General features: G+C 61.9%; 2 protein-coding genes across 2 annotated transcripts in view; one reads left to right on the forward strand and one right to left on the reverse strand.

Annotated features, from left to right (window-relative positions):
* LOC142004534 (uncharacterized) overlaps positions 1-15,001 on the forward strand; it is a 194,983-nt gene that overhangs the window by 14,553 nt on the left and 165,429 nt on the right. The gene's annotated exons all lie outside the window — the stretch shown is intronic.
* Positions 1,725-8,622, reverse strand: LOC142004634 (uncharacterized). Its single transcript, XM_074982253.1, has 2 exons — positions 8,551-8,622; positions 1,725-6,232 (listed from the first exon to the last, which is right to left on the reverse strand). Exon 2 carries the CDS (start codon positions 6,216-6,218, stop codon positions 1,845-1,847), a length of 4,374 nt encoding a protein of 1,457 aa, XP_074838354.1. The 5' UTR covers positions 6,219-6,232; positions 8,551-8,622; the 3' UTR covers positions 1,725-1,844.

Genomic DNA, 15,001 nt, shown 5'->3' on the forward strand with positions numbered 1-15,001 from the left:
CATGGACAAAGTTGTAGAAAAACAAATTAATATTGTGCAGTTTCAGCACAAAAGCAATATTGACTGGGAGGCTGAAAAAGGGACCCGAAGTTTGAAACCAGTATCTCTGGATGTGAAACGTGCTAGAGGCATTTTCCGTTTTTCACAAGTGGGAGCAGAACTCAGACCCTAAGCCACGGCTTACAATGCTGTATGATGTCTTCCCTCCCAAGCAGCATATTTCTGCTATACCACAGTGTGGTGGAAGCATCCATCCACCAAATGGGTCACATTAACGGAAAGTGGCTTTAGAGTGCAGAAAGATTGTCTGAATTTTTTTTTTTCATTCTTTGAAAATTTGGGGGTTTGATTTAAAAGGTTTTTGAATGCGACAATTTTTATTATTCAAGCCAAATAGCCGCACTCAACCAGCTGTTGGACACCACAGCTCCCTGAGTTCCTGGTCCTGCCCTTTGGCCTCAAGGGGGCACCTGCAACCTTCCAGCACCTGGCAGGCCAGCTGGTAAGGGGGATGGAGTGTTTTGCCCTGATTTACGTGCGTTTTCAGTCAGTCATGGGAGGACCATGTGCTGGACTGACTTCAGAAGGCTGGTCTGACTATCAAGGCAGGGAAGTGCAAGGTGGGGATGGCTAAGGTGACCTACCTGGGGCACGAGGTGGGCAGCGGCTACTTAAAGCTGGAGCCAGCTAAAGTGGAGGCTGTCAGATTGGCCAACACCCCAGACTAAGAAGCAGGTCCAGGACTTCATTGGGATGGCGGGGTACTACCGGAGGTTTGTGCCCCACTTTAGCTCCATCACAGGACCCCTCACAGAGCTGTGTAAGAAGGGAAGGCCTGACAAGGTGGTCTGGACCGAGCAGTGCCAAGAGGCCCTCTGCGCGCTGAAGGAGGCTCTGGTCAGGGCCCCAGTGCTGGCAAATCCAGACTTCAACAAGCCCTTCCTGGTGTTCACCGATGCCTCAGACGTGGGGCTGGGGGCGGTGCTAATGCAGGTGAATGACAAGGGGGAGAAACACCCCATCGTGTACCTGAGCAAGAAGCTGCTGCCCCGGGAGCAGAGCTACGCGGCCATAGAGAAGGAATGTCTGGCCATGGTGTGGGCGCTGGGGAAGTTGCAGCCGTACCTGTTTGGACGGTGTTTCACCGTGTACACCGGTCACTCACCCCTGACCTGGCTGCATCACATGAAAGCGGCCCAAGCTCCTGCGGTGGAGTCTGCTCCTGCAGGACTATGACGTGGAGGTGGTCCATGTCAAGGGGGATGCCAGTGTTGGAGCCTGGATGAGGGGCTGGGACCTGGCAGCTGGGTCTCAGCTGGTTTGGGATGTAGGAAAAGGACCAGGCCCTGGCTCTGAGCTCCTCTCCCAGGGAGGGATTGTACTGAATGCTCCTGTTTCCTGTCCCCACCAACTAATGAACCTTCTGTGCACCCTGCAGGCTGAGTCTATCCTCGGACTGCGCATGGGGGAGCAGGGCCAACGGACTCCCCCACAGGTGGTGACACTTGGTGCCAAAGGAACGGGACTGCCCAGTGACAGTGGTGGGGGGCTGCCTCACAACAGGAGAATCGGCACCCACCCCCAAAGGAAAGGCTGCATGGGCCCACCAGAGGCTCAGACTACACACCGGGCCAGGCAGTCCTGCTCTGACGCCGCAGCCCTGCCCTGGGTGACTCCCCCAGACACCAGCTCAGAGCAGACTCAGACGTTCACACAGGAGCAGGTCCCTCTCTAGAAACCATTTATTGACACAAAACACTGCAGCCTGGGGCACCGCAGGGCCCCTCCCGTGAGGCCCAGCCTCTGCCGGCGCACCCGTGCCACTGGGCTCCCAGCAGGCAGCTCTACCTGGCGTGGAGCCGGCGGTGCTTGCAGAGGTAGGAGCGAAGGCTGAAGCGCTTGCCGCACAGGGTGCACTCATGGGGTTTGCCAGCTGCCACGGTGTGGATCTGGCGGTGCTTGCAGAGGTACGAGCGCTGGCTGAAGCACTTGCCGCACTGGGGGCACTGATGCGGCTTTCCTGCCCCATGGATCCGGCGGTGCTTCACCAGGTACGAGCTGCGGCCAAAGCACTTCCGGCACTCAGGGCACTGGAAGGGATTCACCTGCCCTGGGGCAGCGGGGAGCTCAGCCAGGCCTCCCCTTCCCTCGGCGCTGACACACTGATTCTCCCTAGCCTGGAGACTCTGCAGTGCAGCCAGCTCCAGGCTGCTGGTCATGGCACACTCTGCTTCCTGGCAGAGCTCCCCGTGGCCTGGCTGCACTGGACTCAGAGCCAGACTCTGCTCTGCTCCGTGGCAGGACTCCCCGTGGCCTGGCTGCACTGGACTCAGAGCCAGGCTCTGCTCTGCTCCGTGGCAGGACTCTCCGTGGCCTGGCTGCACTGCACTCGGTGCCAGGCCCTGCTCTGCTCCATGGCAGGACTCCCCGTGGCCTGGCTGCACTGCACTTGGTGCCAGCTCCTGCCCTGCTCTGTGGCAGGACTCCCCATGGCCTGGCTGCACTGCACTCAGTGCCAGCTCCTGCCCTGCTCTGTGGCAGGACTCCCCGTGGCCTGGCTGCACTGCACTCGGTGCCAGCTCCTGCCCTGCTATGTGGTAGGACTCCCCGTGGCCTGGCTGCACTGGACTCAGAGCCAGACCCTGCTCTGCTCCGTGGCAGGACTCCCCGTGGCCTGGCTGCACTGCACTCAGTGCCAGGCCCTGCTCTGCTCCGTGGCAGGACTCCCCGTGGCCTGGCTGCACTGCACTTGGTGCCAGCTCCTGCCCTGCTATGTGGCAGGACTCCCCGTGGCCTGGCTGCACTGCACTCAGTGGCAGCTCCTGCCCTGCTCCGTGGCAGGACTCCCCGTGGCCTGGCTGCACTGCACTTGGTGCCAGCTCCTGCCCTGCTCCGTGGCAGGACTCCGCATGGCCTGGCTGCACTGCACGCAGTGCCAGCTCCTGCCCTGCTCCGTGGCAGGACTCCCCGTGGCCTGCCTGCACTGCATTCAGTGCCAAGTCCTGCCCTGCTCCGTGGCAGGACTCCCCATGGCCTGGCTGCACTGCATTCAGTGCCAGGCCCTGCCCTGCTCCGTGGCAGGACTCCCCGTGGCCTGGCTGCACTGCATTCAGTGCCAGGCCCTGCCCTGCTGCATGGTAGGTCTCCCCGTGGCCTGGCTGCACTGCACTCAGTGGCAGGCCCTGCCCTGCTCCATGACAGGACTCCCCGTGGCCTGGCTGCACTGAACTCAGAGGCAGGCCCTGCTCTGCTCTGTGGTAGGTCTCCCCATGGCCTGGCTGCACTGCAGTCAGTGCCAGGTCCTGCTCTGCTCCGTGGTAGGTCTCCCTGTGGCCTGGCTGCACTGCAGTCAGTGGCAGGCCCTGTCCTGCTCCGTGGTAGGGCTCCCCATGGCCTGGCTGCACTGCACTCAGTGCCAGGCCCTGCCCTGCTCCGTGGTAGGGCTCCCCGTGGCCTGGCTGCACTGCATTCAGAGCCAGGCCCTGCTCTGCTCCGTGGTAGGTCTCCCCATGGCCTGGCTGCACTGTACTCAGTGGCAGGCCCTGCCCTGCTCCGTGGTAGGGCTCCCCGTGGCCTGGCTGCACTGCATTCAGAGCCAGACCCTGTTCTTCCCCGTGGCAGGGCTCCCCGTGGATTCTCTGCAGCACAATCAACTCCAGGCTCTGAACTGTGGGTCCCTCAGTGCTGTAACAGGGCTCTGCGTGAATTCTTTGCAGTGTAAACATTGGGCATTGTGCCACGTTGCCCTCTGCGCTGTGCCAGGGCTGTGCATGGACCCCCTGTAAGGCAATCAGCGCTGAGCTCCCCTCTGGGCTGTGGACACCCTGCAGTGCATTCAAGGCTGTGTTCCACTCTTGGCCATGGCAGGGCTCGGCATGGACGCCTTGCAGTGTAGTGAGCACCGGGCTCCACCCTGGTCCATGGCCAGGCTCTGTGTGCATGCTGGGCAGTGAGGTGACCACTGGGCTCCATCCAGCTCCATGGCAGGGCTCTGTGCGTATGCCAGGCAGCGTAGTGAGCACTGGACTCCACTCCATGCTGTGGCAGGGCTCCGCATGCATGCCGTGCAGTGAAGTGACCATGGGGCTCCACCCCATTCCGTGGCAGGGCTCTGCGTGGACACCTTGCAATGTAGTGACCACCTGGCCCCAGCCCACTCCATGGCAGGGCTCAGCGTGGACCCCCTGCAGCGTAGTGACCACTGGGTTCCACCCCACACCATGGCAGGGCTCAGCGTGGACCCCCTGAAGTGTAGTCAGAGCCCAGCTCCTCTCTGATCCATGGCCAGTCCCCACATGGATTGCCTGCCCCTCACTCAGCCCCAGGCAGTGCCCCACTCTGTGGCCAGGCTCCCTGTGAACTTCTTGTAGTGCAACTGGTCCCAGGCTGGCCTGCATTCTGTGGCTGGGCTCCCCGTGAACTCCCTGCAACTCACTCAGCACTGGGCTCCCCTCTGTTCCGTGGCCAGGCTCCCCGTGGACTCCATGCAGCACACTCTGCACTGGGCTGCCCTCCGTTCCGTGGCTCAGCTCTCCATGGACTCCCGGCAGCACACTCTGCACTGGGCTGCCCTCCGTTCTGTGGCCAGGCTCTCCATGGACTTCCTGCAGTGCACTCTGCACTGGGCTGCCCTCCGTTCCGTGGCTCAGCTCTCCATGGACTCCCGGCAGCACACTCTGCACTGGGCTGCCCTCCGTTCTGTGGCCAGGCTCTCCATGGACTTCCTGCAGTGCACTCTGCACTGGGCTGCCCTCCGTTCCGTGGCTGGGCTCTCCGTGGACTCCCGGCAATGTGCTCAATGCTGGACTGCCCTCAGTTCCATGGTCGGGCTCTCCATGGACTCTTTGATGCTGCAGGAGCCGTGAGGCCCGGCTGAAGCCACGACCACACTGGGCACACCTGTGGGGACGTTCTCCCGTGTGCAGGAGCTGGTGACGAAGCAGATCCGAGCGCCAAAGGAAGCTCTTCCCACAGTCGCCACAGCGGTGGGGTTTGTCTCCAGTGTGGTTCCTCTGGTGGGAACGCAGCTTGGAGCGGCGGATGAAACTCTTTCCACATGTGGTACATGTGTGGGGCATACCACCTGCAGTTGAACTCTGGGGCACGGTGATGTCCCGCAGGGGGCTGGCCCCCTGCCTTCCTGGTGGGTGGTCGTGGCCACTGTTCTTATCACGCTTCTGTGGAGGGTTCTTCCTCCCTTCCTTCAGCACCGGGACCCGAGGCACAGTCTCTCCAGTGCTTCTAAGGAATGGTCCTTGTAGGTCCGGTGTCCCTGGTACACCTGGCTCCGGTGTCTCCAGCTTTACAGCCCTCACAGCACTCCTCAGGCACGACCCCTGCGGCTCCAGTGTCTCTGCTACACCTGGCTCCAGCATCTCCAGCTTTACAGCCCTCACAGCACTCCTCAGGCACGGCCCCTGAGGCTCCAGCATCCCCAGCACACCTGGCTCTGGTGTCTCCAGCTTTACAGCCCTCACAGCACTCCTCAGGCATGGCCCCTGTGGCTCCAGCATCCCCAGCACTCCTGGCTCTGCTGTCTCTGGCTTTACAGCCTTCACAGCACTCCTCAGGCACAGCCCCTGTGGCTCCAGCATCCCTGCTACACCTGGCTCTGGCGTCTCTGGCTTTACAGCCCTCACAGCACTCCTCAGGAACAGCCCCTGCGGCTCCAGCATCCCTGCTACACCTGGCTCCGGCATCTCTGGCTTTACAGCCCTGACAGCACTCCTCAGGAATGGCCCCTGAGGCTGCAGCGTCCCTGCTACACCTGGCTCCGGTGTCTCTGGCTTTACAGCCCTCACAGAACTCCTCAGGAATGGCCCCTGAGGCTGCAGCATCCCTGCTACACCTGGCTCCGGCGTCTCTGGCTTTACAGCCCTCACAGCACTCCTCAGGCACGGCCCCTGCGGCTCCAGCGTCCCTGCTACACCTGGCTCCGGCATCTCTGGCTTTACGGCCTTCACAGCACTCCTCAGGTATGGCCCCTGCGGCTCCAGCGGCTCTGGCTTTACAGCCCTCATAGCACTCCTCAGGCACGGCCCCTGCGGCTCCAGTGTCCCCAGCACGCCTGGCTCCGGCATCTCTGACTTTATGGCCTTCACAGCACTCCTCAGGCACGGCCCCTGCAGCTCCAGCATCCCCAGCACGCCTGGCTCCGGCGTCTCTGGCTTTACCGCCCTCATAGCACTCCTCAGACACAACCCCTGCGGCTCCAGCATCCCTGCCCCGTCACCTGCTGGAACAGAGCACAAGTAGAAGTGAGTGGCAGCAGGAAACCTTCTGGACACAGCCAGGGACCCCACATGCAAGTGTCTGACCTCCTGCGGAGCCAGGCCCATAAGCTGCCTGGTGTCCAGCATAGTTTGAACCAGAGCTGCCACTGGAGACCCCTTCTGACTTGCCTGGCACATTATCCGTGATGGAGTGTGACAAAGTGGGGAAGTTATTGATCTTGTTACCCAGCATGTGAGTCCCAAAGTCCTATAGTAACTCTGGGTGTGCCTCAGTTTCCCCGGGCGCTGCCCCGATGGTGATGGGGAATGCAGGTATGCAGGGAGGCTGCCCAGCCGCCTGGCCCATGCCCTTTGTAACCTGAGCCTGGCGGAGGTGTGGCCTGGTGTCACCTTTTGCCTGGGAAGCAGGACAAGGGCTGGAGGAGGAGCCAGGAAGGGACTGGTCTGTGCTGGCTGGGGAGCAGGGAAAGGGTTCGGCTCTGAGCTGCCCTCTCCCAGGGATGGATTGTACTGCCTGCTCCTGCTTCTGTGCTGACAAGTCTGTTCTACGCTGGGCCCACCGACCAGGGAACCTTCCATGCTCCCTGCTGGCTGTGAGTCGCACCTGGCAGCAGATGAGGTGCCTGGCCCAGGCACCCCAGACTAGAGTGACTGAGCCCACGGCAGCCCTGGGGAATGGCTCCAGTGCCTATCTCGTCCCCCGGACCCTGAGAGTCTCAGTGCCTGGCTCCAGCGCCCACCCATCTTGTGGCACAGAGCCGTCCGGGGGGTCCCTGTGCTGGTCACCACTTCACCCTGGAGCTGTCTGTGCCTGGCAGGTTTCCTCCCGCCCCCGTCCTGCGCCTCTTCTGCAACCCACCAGCCTCCCGCCTGCCCCAACGGGACCCACAGCAAAGCTCCACGTGCTCACACACACCAGGCCAGCACCTAGCCGCTGGCCCCGTCCGCCCAAGCCAGCCGGCTGCGGGAGAGCCCTGGGCAGCGGCACCGCCTGTGCCTGGGGCCGTGCTCACCAGGAGGGACAGGCCCCAGGGTGCACCCGCTACACCGGGGAAAGCCCTCAGGAGGCCCAGGCCAACAGCCCCATGCCGGGGGAGCTGCACAACCCACCCTGTGCAGCTCACGCCCCATGGGCCGGACAGCTCTGTGGGGTCTCTGCCCCCACCCCACCCTGGCCAGGCTCACCCCCAGCTGCCTGTCCCATCCCCATGCCACATCTGCCCCACACACAGCCCCTCCCACACCACCAGCCAGCCCCAGAGACACAACCTCCCACGGCCAGGCAGCCCAATGGACACAGGCCACCCATTCAGACCCCCTCAACTTGCTGACGTTCCCACTCACCAAACCCCATCGCCGTCCAGCCCCACAGAAACCCCCAGTCCCCTTTCCCCAGGCATCAGCCCCACCAGGCCAGGCCCAGCTCCAAAAACCCAGACCTCCTCACACCCCACGAGGTCCCCACTCTGCGTCCAGCCCCCAGAACTCCCTGCATCCAGCCCGGCACCCTGCTGCACCCAGACCCTCTGCACACCCCCTGGCTGCACCCAGCCCTTCCGCACGCATCCCGGCTGCACCCAGACCCCCACCAGAACCCCCAGCCCAGCCCCACACTGCACCCAGCCCCTGTGAACGCCCCCCGCTGCACTCAGCCCCTCTGCACACCCCTGCCTGGCTCCATCAAGCCCTTCTGCACACACCCCGGCTGCACCCAGACCCCCAACACCCCCCCGGCCCGGCCACCCAACTGCACCCAGACCCACACCAGAACCCCCAGCCCAGCCCCCTGGCTGCACCCCGACCCCCATCAGACCCCCCAGCCCAGCTCCCTGGCTGCAACCAGACCCCCACCACAAACCCCAGCCTGGCCACCCGACTGCACCCAGACCCCCACCAGAACCCCCAGCACAGCCCCCCGGCTGCAGCCAGATCCCCATGCTGCACCCAGCCCCCGCTGCACCCAGACCCCCCAGCCAGGCCCCCCCGCTGCACCCAGACCCTCACCCGACCCCCCCCAACCCGGTCCCCCCGCTGCAACCAAACCCCCACCAGAACCCCCAGCCCGGTCCCCCAGCTGCACCAGACCCCCACCAGAACCCCCAGCCCGGACCCCCGCTGCAACCAGCCCGGCCCCCGCTGCACCCAGCCCCCCCCAAAGCCCGGCCTCCCGCTGCACCCAGCCCCCCCTCAGTCTGGCCCGCCGCTGCACCCAGCCCCCCCCCAGGCCGGCCCCCCGCTGCACCCGGCCCCCCACCAGATCCCCCAGCCTCGGCCCCCCCGCTGCACCCGGCCCCCCGGCCGCCCCCGGCGCACTGACCGGGGAGCAGAGCAGGCTCCGGCCGGGCCGGGCCCCGCCAGCCCCGGACACCCCCGCGCTGCGAACCGCGGCCCCGGCCCCACGGGACCCTCCGCCGCCCGCCCCGGGGACTCCGCCCCGCGCCCCGGACGCCCCCGCCGCGTCCTCCCCCGGGGCGGGCCCTGAGCCGGCCCGGCCCCCGCCGCCGCCGCTGCCGGCCTGAGCCGCTGCGCCGCTCGCATCCCCCAATTCCTCCTCCTGCACCCCCGATCCCCGCCTCCTGCACCCGTCAAACCCCAACCCCGCCTCCTGCACCCCCCAACCCCGCCGCCCGCACCCCCGATCTCCGCCTCCTGCACCCCCGATCCCCATCTCCTGCACCCCCAACCCCGCCACCCGCACCCCCAATCTCCGCCTCCTGCACCCCCGAACCCCGCCGCCCGCACCCCCCAATCCCGCCTCCTGCACCCCCGCACTACCTTCCTGCGCCCCCAATCTCCACCTCCTGCACCCCAACCCTGCCGCCTGCACCCCAACCCCGCCTCCTGCACCCCCCAACTCCATCGCCTGCACCCCCAATCTCTGCTTCCTGTGCCCGTCAGCCCCCAACCCTGCCCCCTGCACCCCCAACCCTGCCACCGGCACCCCAATCCCCCCCTCTTGCACCCCTGATCCCCGCCTCCTGCAACTCCCAACCCCGCCTCCTGCACCCCCCAACTCCGCCGCCCACACCCACAATCCCCACCTCCTGCACCCACCAACCCCACCACCCACACCCGCCAACCCCGCTGCCTGCACCCCCAATCCCCGCCTCCTGCACCCCCAACCCACCGTATGTACCCCAGCACCCCAATCCTGCTTCCTGCACCCCCAATCTCCACCTCCTGCACCCCCACACCCTGACCCTGCTTCCTGCACCCCCAATCTCCGCCTCCCGCACCCCCAACCCCGCCTCCCGCACCCCCTATCTCCACCTCCTGCACCCCAACCCCCGCCTTCTGCACCCCCAACCCCGACCTTGCTTCCTGCACCCCCCAAGCCCCACCTCCTGCACCCTCCAACCTCCATCTCCTGCACCCCTCAACCCCTGCCTCCGGCACCCCGATCTCCACCTCCTGCACCCCTCGACCTTGCTGGCCTGATCCCCAGCACCACCCGCACCCCAACCGTACTTCCTGCACCCTGCCTCCTGCACCCCCCCCATACTCCGCCTCCTGCACCCCTCGACCCTGCTGGCCAGAGCCCCTGCGCTGCCTGCAGCCCCCAACCCCCCGCCTCCTGCAGCCCGATCTCCGCCTTCTACACCCTTTGACCCTGCTGGCCTGAGCCCCTGTGCCTCCCACACCCTGACCCTGTTTCCTGCACCCCCGCCCCCAGACCCTGCTTCATGCATGCCCCAAAACCCCCCACCTCCAATCTCCACCTCCTGCACCCTGACCCTGCTTCCTGTACCCTCCTCCTGCACCCCTCAACCTTGCCTGCTGAGTCCCTGTGCCGCCCCCCACATCCTGCACCCCCAACCTCCTGCACCCCCCGCCCCTGCTTCCTGCATCCCTCAACCCTGCCTGTTGAGCCCTGACCCCCCGCTGCCCCCCACATACTGCACCCTTGCACCCTGCCACCTGCAACCCCCCCAGCACCCTGCCTCCTGCATCCCCTGCCCCTGCTTCCTGCACATCTCCACCCTGCCAGCCTGAGCCCCTGCGTCCTGGCACCACTCACAGCCCCCCACCTCCTGCACCCCTCCCCCAAATCCCCCATCCCCCTTGTCCTCCATCCCCGCACCCCGAACCTGCCTCCTGCACCCCCCAACCCCACCTCCTGCACCCTTGGTCCCCCTCCCCTGCCCTCAGCCCTCTGCCTCCTACACCCCTGACCCACCTCCTGCAGCCCCACACCCTGGCCTTGCCTGCTGTGCCCCATCCCCTGTCCTCAGCCCCCCAACCTCCTGAACCCACAGCACCTCCTCCCACACCCTCTGGCCTTCTCAGTTCTCGTTCCCTAGCCTCCCTCCGCTACTTGCGCTACACTGATGACATCTTCATCGTCTGGACCCATGGAAAAGAGGCTCTCAACAGTTTCCACCTCACCATCAACCTTAGCCTGGACCAGTCCCCACAAGAAATTCACTTCCTGGACACTACTGTGTAGATAAGCAACGGTCACATAAATACCACCCCATACCGAAAACCCACGGACCGCTGTGCTTATCTACACGCCCCCAGCTTCCATCCAGGGCACACTACACTATCCATTATTTACAGCCAGGCACTAAGGTACAACCGTATTTGCTCTGATCCATCAGACAGAGACAAACATCTACAAGACCTTCACCAGGCTTTCCTCAAACTACAACACCCACCTAAAGAAGTGAGGAAACCGATTAACAGAGACAGACGGGTACCCAGAAGCCACCTGCTGCAAGACAGGCCTCGCAAGGAAAACAAGAGCACGCCACTGACCATCATGTACAGCCCCCACGTAAGGTCTCTCCAGCGCATCATCAGTGATCTGCAACCCATCCTGGACAGCGATCCTTCACTCTCACAGACCTTGGGAGGCAGGCCTGTCCTCGCTTACAGACAGCCTGCCAACCTTATACAAATCCTCACCAGCAACTGTAGACCACAACACAGTAACTCTAAACCTGGAACCAATTCCTGCAACAAACCTCGCTGCCAACTCAGCTCACGTATCTACACCAGCGGTACATCACAGGGCCTAACATCAACCACACCATCAGGGGCTCCTTTCCCTGCACATCTAATATCATATATGCCATCATGTGCCAGCAATGCCCCACTGTAATTTACATTGGCCAAACTGGACAGTCGCTCCCTAAAAGAATAAATGGACGTAAATCAGACATCAGGAATGGTAACATACGAAAACCTGTAGGAGAACACTTCAATCTCCCTGGACACCCAGTAACAGATTTAAAAGTTGCAGCCCTACAACAAAAAACTTCAGAAACCGACTCCAAAGAGAAACTTCAGAGCTGCGATTCATTTGCAAATTTGACTCCATCAACCAAGGACTGAACAGAGACGGGCAATGGCCAGTCAGCTACAAAAGCAGTTTCTCCTCTCTCGGTGTTCACACCTCCACATCAGCTGCTGAAACAGGGCCACCTCCTCCCTGACTGAATTGACCTTGTTAACTCTGGCCTTCCTCCTGATTAGTTCTCCCTCCTTTTCATGGACCTGTATAACTTGAGCTGCCTCTGGAATCTCCACTGTGTTACATCTGGCGAAGTGGGTCTTTGCCCACGAAAGCTCATGTTCCAGAATATCTGTTAGTCTGTAAAGTATCGGAGGGGTGGCCGTGTTAGTCTGGATCTGTAACAGCAATGAAGGGTCCTGTGGCACCTTATAGACTAACAGAAAAGTTCTGAGCATGAGCTTGCTCACGAAAGCTCACGCTCAAAACTTTTCTGTTAGTCTATAAGGTGCCACAGGACCCTTCGTTGCTGTTAGTCTGTAAGGTGCCCCAGGACTTCTCACTGTTTTTCCTGTGAGCTGAGCACTTGGGTGACCACCCAGGAAGATTCGGGTGCTGCCCAGCTAATTAGCAGAGCGCCGGGAGCTGACAGCCTGGCTATGCCTAGATTAGCCCCCTTCTTTGAAGGCCATGGTTATCAGCCTGAGTGGAGAACACGGGAGTGAGGGCACTTCGAAGTTGCACTGACCGCCTCTGTGAAGTTTGCAATGTCGAAGTTGCAGTGGGGAGAATTAGCCTAACGAGTTGCTGCATATTCGTCGCAGCACCTCATTAGTATTATCCGCTCAGGCTGATCACCATGGCCCCTTCGAAGAAGGGGGCTAGTGCGGACACAGCCCGTGTGTTTCTGCTGGTGGTGCACCACCTCACATACCTTGGCACACATAACAAAATTTATTCTGTCCATGGAGGAAGCCCTGCTCTGGATTTCAGTCAGGCATTTGGTACAGTCTCACATGACTGTCTCATTAATAATCTGCGCAAATACAACCTACCCCGGGCTACTGTAAGGTGGGTACATACCTGACTGGATAACTATTCTCAGAGGGTAGTTATTAATGGTTCGCAGTCCTGCTGCGGGGGCATAGCAAATGGGGTCCCTTGTGGTTGAGTTCTGGGGCCAGTTCTGTCCAAAATCTTCATCAGCGATTTAGATACTGACACAGAGAGTGTGCTTACAGGTGATCCCAGGCTGGGAGGGGCTGCAACTGCTTTGGAGGACAGGGTCAGAATTCAAAATGATCTGGACAGACTGAAGAAATGGTCTGAGTTTAAGCAGGACGAACGCAGAGTGCTCCACTGAGGGAGTACCAATCAGCTTCACACGCACAGAAGGGGAAGGGACGCGCTAGCATGGAGCACTGCGGAAAGGGATCTGGGGGTCAGCGTGGGCCACAAGCTAAATATGAGTCAACAGTGTGACGCTGTTGCAGAAAAGCAGCAAACCTGATGCTGGGCTGTATTAACAGGAATGTGGTGAGCAAGACACAAGACATCGTTCTTCCGCTCTGCTCTGCGCTGGTTAGGCCTCGGCTGGAGCAGTGTGTCCAGTTCCGGGCACCGCACACTGGGAAGAAGCGGAGAAATGGGAGGAGGCCCAGAGAAGAGCGACGAGGGTGATGAAAGGTCCAGAGAACATGAGCAACGAGGGGAGACTGAGAGAACTGGGCTGGTTCAGTTTAGAAAAGAGAAGGCTGAGAGGGGACATGGGAGCTGTTTTCAAGTACCTCAAAGAGGGTTACGAGGAGGAGGGAGAAAACTTGTTCTCCTGGGCCTCTGAGGACAGGACGAGGAGCAATGGACTCAAACTGCAGCCAGGGAGGTTTAGGTTGGACATTAGGGAAAACTTCCCCCCCCCGTCAGGGAGGTTAAACACTGGGATAAATGGCTGGGGGGGTTGCTGAATCTCCATCACTGGAGATATTTCGGAGCAGGTTCCACAGACACCTGTCAGGGATGGTCTTGATGGCGCCTGGTCCTGCTGTGAGGGCAGGGGCTGGACTCAACCTCTCGAGGTCCCTTCCAGCTCTAGAGAGCTGCGCTTCCGTGGGGCATGGAGGCCAGGCTCCGCTTTCACAGGAAGCACCTCCTCGGCCCCCTTCAGAAACCCGGGAGTGGATGAGCCGATTGCCCCGAGGAAGGTGCAGCTGAAGGCTGCTCCTTATTGGGGCAGCCCAGGGTTCGCGGCTCAGCTTCCCCCTCTGGTTGGGGTGAGCTGTGTAATTCTGGGGTAGCAAAAGCCTCCCTCATTCACCCGCCAGCTGGTGCGCTAGGGTAGTAAACCCATTTCCACGGTGGTATTGCTGGGTTTGGGCTGCTCCAGCCACGCCACAGCTGAGGGCTGGTGTGATCCCAGTCTATAAATGCTACAGAGGAGCCAGCAGAGAAACAGCCAGCTAGCTTTTCCAAAGCCGGACCCGCTCCAAGCAGGGCACAGTTTTCACTGGCAGGGTAGTTAAGCACTAGGACTACTTCTCAGGGCTTGCGGTGGGTTCTCCAGCTCTGTCTAATTTTGACTCCCCGCCGGCTGTTTTTTCCCTAGCCTGCATGAGACAGGAGGGCACAAATCACCAGACCTGCAGTGTGGAGCCAGTGTGAAGCAAACCCGACCGAGTCTGGCTGGAAGGCAGAGCCCTGGCACTGGGCTTGAGGCTGGCAGGACAGATGAGCACCAGAAGAGACCGTTCGGGAATGGGCAGCCAGGAAAAGAGCATCTGCCACCCCACTCGTGGCATGGAGCTCGCAGGGAATTTGGAGAGCACGAAGGCAAGGCTACAAAGGAAGTGAGATTCTCCCAGGAGCCTGTGTGGTGATTTGCACGCACAGACCTGGCTGAGCAGGTAGGGGCCGTCCTACGCAAGGGAGACTAACACAGCAGCGCCCCCTCGTGTGTACACCCTTCTCCAGGAGAGATTCAGGTGCTGCCCAGCTGATCATCAGGGCGCCCACAGCCGGCAGCTTATTTCTATTGGTGGTGAGCATCTGCAGAGGCCTCCGTGCACAGAACAATATATATTCCGCCTGTGGATGGAAGAAAGTCGAGGGAGTCCTGCAGTTGGCCTGGTCACTGGTCATTGGGTCACCCCAATTTCTCTGTGCCACCTGCACATGGCGGGAGGCCACTGGAGCTGCGGCAGGCAGCCCAGACTAGTGAGCGACCCTCCTCCACCTGCCTGGGCCGCCGCATTGTTGTGACCCGGGCAGTCTGGGGCCAGGGCAGTTCTACTGAGGGCACTGGCGTGGTGGAGTTTGCAGGGTGCCCCCTGAACTGCAGCAGAGCCCTGAGTGCAGGGCGAGCGTGCAGCTCTTGCCATCAGTCGTTTGCCGGTGTGTTGCGGTAGCAGCACTGGCAGGAAAACCCCATGTGGCCAGAAGGCACCAGAGTGGCTCACCTGTGGGCAGCCAGGCACAGACCGACTCCCTCCGAGGGGTCCAGATCGCCCTCCGCCGCCCTGGGCCGAGGTGCTGTCGG

Source organism: Carettochelys insculpta, chromosome 32 (assembly GCF_033958435.1).
Source record: "Carettochelys insculpta isolate YL-2023 chromosome 32, ASM3395843v1, whole genome shotgun sequence".
Lineage (NCBI taxonomy): Eukaryota > Metazoa > Chordata > Testudines > Carettochelyidae > Carettochelys > Carettochelys insculpta.